The sequence below is a fragment of the Ziziphus jujuba genome, chromosome 11, assembly GCF_031755915.1.
Source record: "Ziziphus jujuba cultivar Dongzao chromosome 11, ASM3175591v1".
Lineage (NCBI taxonomy): Eukaryota > Viridiplantae > Streptophyta > Magnoliopsida > Rosales > Rhamnaceae > Ziziphus > Ziziphus jujuba.
In genome coordinates this window covers 5094066-5098366 of record NC_083389.1, presented here as the reverse complement: position 1 = coordinate 5098366, position 4301 = coordinate 5094066, and the positions used below count along the sequence as shown (strand labels likewise).

Here is a 4301-nt window from a genome sequence, read left to right as displayed (position 1 = left end):
CCATAAATAGTACATGATTAATATTCAGGAACGCATAAATAATTTAAATTTCAAGAGTTGGTAGAAGCAATCATATCCAAAAAGATTTAGTTTTGTCAATTTGATAGTCTCCCAAGTTGAATGTTCAAAACTTCAGGGTCGTAAAATGAAAAGTTACAGACATTATTAAAAAAAGCGTACGTACGTACTGATAAGTTGGTGGTTGTTACTGCAAAGTTTTGAAAAAAAAAAAAATTATCAGATTCGAAAGAGCACTTGAAAAAAAAAAAAAAAAAAATTAATGCATACAATTAATGGTTGTTGATTCATGTGAGAATGTTTTCACTTTCTCTCGGAATACTGAAGACTGAAGACTGAAGACTGAAGAGTACTGAAATCTTACTTACTTTTGGTTTTTCTTTTAGTCTTGAGTCATGAGTTATGGAATATTGGAATTGGAAGCACAACCTTCGCTGGTTATTGTGTCTATTCACCCTTTCCATATAAACTAAAATTTTACCGCCATTATAGATAGATAATAATATAAAGAAATCGTTTTATATATTTATATGATCTGAATTCTGAACCAAAATCTATCTAAGCGGAGCCCCCAAAAAGTCCATATCTTTCCTCTCTCACGCTTTCTTCAGAATCAGTGTGTATACGTATGTCATCACTCATCACCATTGATCAGCAGAAACCAAACCCCCCAGTTGTACTGATCACCGTATCAAACAAAAACAATTTTTTAAATGCTTTCTTTTAAAAAAAAAGAAAAAAAAAAGAAAAATTATTGTTATTCTGTAGTGAGCTTAGGAACTCACATACACAGAATCTATACTGCTTTTACAGAACCCATTACATTTTCCTTCTCCATCAATACCATGATCAATATTATATATCAGGTCCAATATATTCTTAAATAGCTAGTTATAAATGTAGATCCTTCAATTCTAGATTTGCTGCCCTGCTTAAATTAAGATTAAAATTACAATGCAAGTGCAACACTAATTAATAACATGGATCTCATGACATGCATGCATAAGATAAATCTTATTATTAATATAAACAATGTTGAAAAAGTTAGCATTAATATTAAATACTAATGAAAAAAGGAGATTTGTTTTTGTTGTTAATTTTCTTGTTTTGGTACGTGTTGATGGGAATGAATTTAGTTTATAAAAACAACCCCGCACACAAAGACACACAAACAGAGTCCAAAGCAGCTTACAAGGGAAACGTCTTCAAATGAAAACGATGAACATACATGCATTAATTAATATGCAATGATATAGAATAATAAGAACAATGATAATAAAGCAGTGCCTATATAGTTGGAATTGGAAGACTACATATATATATATATATAGATATAAAGAAAAAAAGAAAGGGAAAAAAAAAAATGTAGGCCGGAGGAGGTATGTAGCTAGGTAGATGAGAATAATTTGCGGTCTAAGCAGCGTCTGCGTTTAGATCTTTCAGAAGAAGAATTGGAACGTTCAAGTAAAGACTTGAAAGCGTTCTGCAGGAAATGAAGGGATTCGATGCTGTGATGGTCAGGCTTATCGGCAGCCACGATGAGGACGTTGCGGAATCTGCCGCCAAGGGTGGCCATTTCGGATTTGAGAGTCTTGAGATGCAGGGATTTCAGAATCTCGATGAGGTCCGGAATGAGGTCGGAGCGGTCCTCGCAGCACAGCGAGGCCTTGAATATCAGCCGTCCGTCACTCGATGTCGAGTAGTCTACCACGCTGATTTCGTCGCTTTCCGACGGCAAGCTTTCCACCTCCCTGCTGATTTCCGACGTCTCCTCTTTCAGCTCTCTCACTCGTTCTACCACCTTTCCCAGCAGCGTCGCTTTGTCCGTCTTCTCATCACCATCACCATATCATTATCATCAAAATTTTGATTAATAAAATTATAATTCATTCATTTTTTATTTTATTTTATTTTTATTTTAATTTACCGAATGAAATTAAATTATAAAAAAAAAAAAACCCTGACTAATTAACTTATTCATTCATATATTGATAGATAGATAGATCCATATCTATGCATATATATAAAGTCCAGCAACTTTCCCAAAAAATACACTATTATTATAAACTTTATTTCAGAGAGAGAAATTAAGAGATACTTTTATGCCTTTTTGTTTTTGTTTTTCTTTTTGGTTTGATTTTTCATCAGAATCTTGATTTTGTACTGGAATTAAACAAGCACTTGCAGTACTACAGACAATTAAAGTTAGGACTTATGTCTTCTTCTTCTTCTTTCTTTCTTTCTTTCTTTCTTTCTTTCTCTAATCATTAAGCTAGCTAGCTACCAACCATCATCATTAATCCCCAACCTGCCATATAATATTTAATCAACAAATATTAAAAACTACTGTTTCTCAAACCTTGCTTGATACAGTTTTGGTAATTAACCAAGGACAAACGGAGTCAATGCGTAGAAATAATGCTTGCTTCTCCGGTCAAACTACTATGGCCAGCTGAAGAAGATTCCAAATTTATTATTATTATTATTATTTTTTTTTTTTTTTTTTTTGGGAAAAAAAAAACCCTTTTCTCACCAGCCAAACAGTCAACAAAGATTAAGCACATATTCTTGTGAAACCAAAGTATTCAAAACTGATAAAAATAAAAAATAAAAAAAGGGGGTAGATAAGACACCTTGGAATTACAAGGGAGAAGGGTTCTGAGCTTATCGAGATGGGAGTTAATTCTCTCCCTCCTCCTCTTCTCAGCCTCCTTGTGATTCTTCAAAGCAGCAAGAGCCCTGTCATGAGGAAGAGGAGGTGGAGGGGTAGTGTCCAACTCCAAGGGATAATAACAGGAATTAGAGCTGCAAAAGCTTTGCATACCAGACAACGTCTCACTGCTACTATTATTAATACAGCAGCTTATTCCAGCCGTTCCTCCTCCTCCATATGCACCCATCTCTATTAACCCGTTCTGGGCTAGTAATCGGTACAGCTGCTCTGGGTTCTCTCCTCCTGCCTGCATGCTCTTTTTTTTTTATTATCTGATTTTGCTCTCTCTCTTTCTCTCTCTCTCTCTCTCTCTCTCTCTCTCTCTTTCTGTCTTCCTCTAATTTTTCTCTCTTGCTCGTCTTTCCTCCTCCGAATGCCTAATGGTAAAATGGGTTATCATTGATTACTCTTGGACTATTTTTTTCCTTTTATCTTTTTTCGTTTCCTTTTGACCGAGTTAAATTCAAAGTGTTTGAATTGAAGCTATCTAGCTTTCGGTGGTTTTTGTCCTTAGGGTTTTTTATTCATGTGAATATATATATATATATATATATATATATTTTTGGGTGGACAACACATACATGATCGAGTTGGGGTGAAATAATATTGTCTCGCGACTTGAGTTTTTCATGATATTTTAGTAAAGTTTTTTGCGCCTTTGAGATTTTGAGATGATGTGAATGTGATCTCTGCCGCCTTCTTCATCAATTTACTATCCTTTTGAACGAATTATTATTTATAATATATAATAATAAAATTCTAAAAAAGAACTCCCAATATATTATATTATATATATATATATATTGTCGTTTTTGAAATTTAACCGAAAAGCTGAATTGAATTAAATTTTAAGTCAAGTCAAATGATCTCTTTTTTCTCTTTTCAAAAATTCGTTTGCAGGTCCAAATAATTACAATCATATATATATATATATATATATATATTATAATTTGATATCTCAGCTGCTTCATAAATATGTATATATATTGAACGGACAAAGTTAAAATTGTCCTTCTTCAACGTCTACCATAATCAAATTAATTAGCTAAGAGACATTGTCATGCATTCATTGTCAAAACGAACTGAAAATGAGTGATGAGTGATGGAGTCATGGAATAATTTGTTCATTTGACTAAAGTACGACCATTCCACTCATTTATATCAAAACCTTTCAATTATACATGCTGATCTAAAATTATATGCTCAATTTAATAATTCCTCTAGGATGTATCTCGACACACTCACACTGTGAGTCCTAACTCTATAAGAAATGCTATACTGACAACCTGACAAATAAGGCTTAGGATTGAAAACTATAATTTTTCTTTTTTCTTTTTTTTTTGGCTGGTGAATTGAAGACTAAAATTTGTTGCCAAAGGCAACTACTACACATTAATATTGCTCGAATATATAATATTAATAAAGTTACATACCAAACATTTGCACTAACACAATTTTATAATTGATTGGTGGTTCATGTGGGCAAAACCCATATGTATGTATATCTAATTTGATTATTATCATTCACACATGAATTTTCATAGATATAATAATGTTTGAGTTATGGTAG

The 4301-nt window shown here is 32.9% G+C and overlaps 1 protein-coding gene across 1 annotated transcript; it reads right to left on the bottom strand.

Moving 5' to 3' along the window:
* Positions 1-1243: 1243 nt before the first annotated feature.
* On the bottom strand, positions 1244-3232 carry LOC107431566 (transcription factor bHLH106). The gene is made up of 2 exons (XM_016042524.4): positions 2652-3232; positions 1244-1846 (listed from the first exon to the last, which is right to left on the bottom strand). The coding sequence occupies exons 1-2, from the start codon at positions 2982-2984 to the stop codon at positions 1406-1408; spliced, it is 774 nt and encodes a 257-aa protein (XP_015898010.1). The 5' UTR covers positions 2985-3232; the 3' UTR covers positions 1244-1405.
* Between the last annotated feature and the right edge of the window lie 1069 nt (positions 3233-4301).

Bases quoted from the DNA above. Each gene is read 5' to 3' on its own strand.
- LOC107431566 (XM_016042524.4), bottom strand. From the start codon at position 2,984: ATGCAGGCAGGAGGAGAGAACCCAGAGCAGCTGTACCGATTACTAGCC. The intron at 1,847-2,651 runs GTGTCTTATCTA...GGTGATGAGAAG, and splicing joins TTCTCCCTTGTAATTCCAAG to ACGGACAAAGCGACGCTGCT.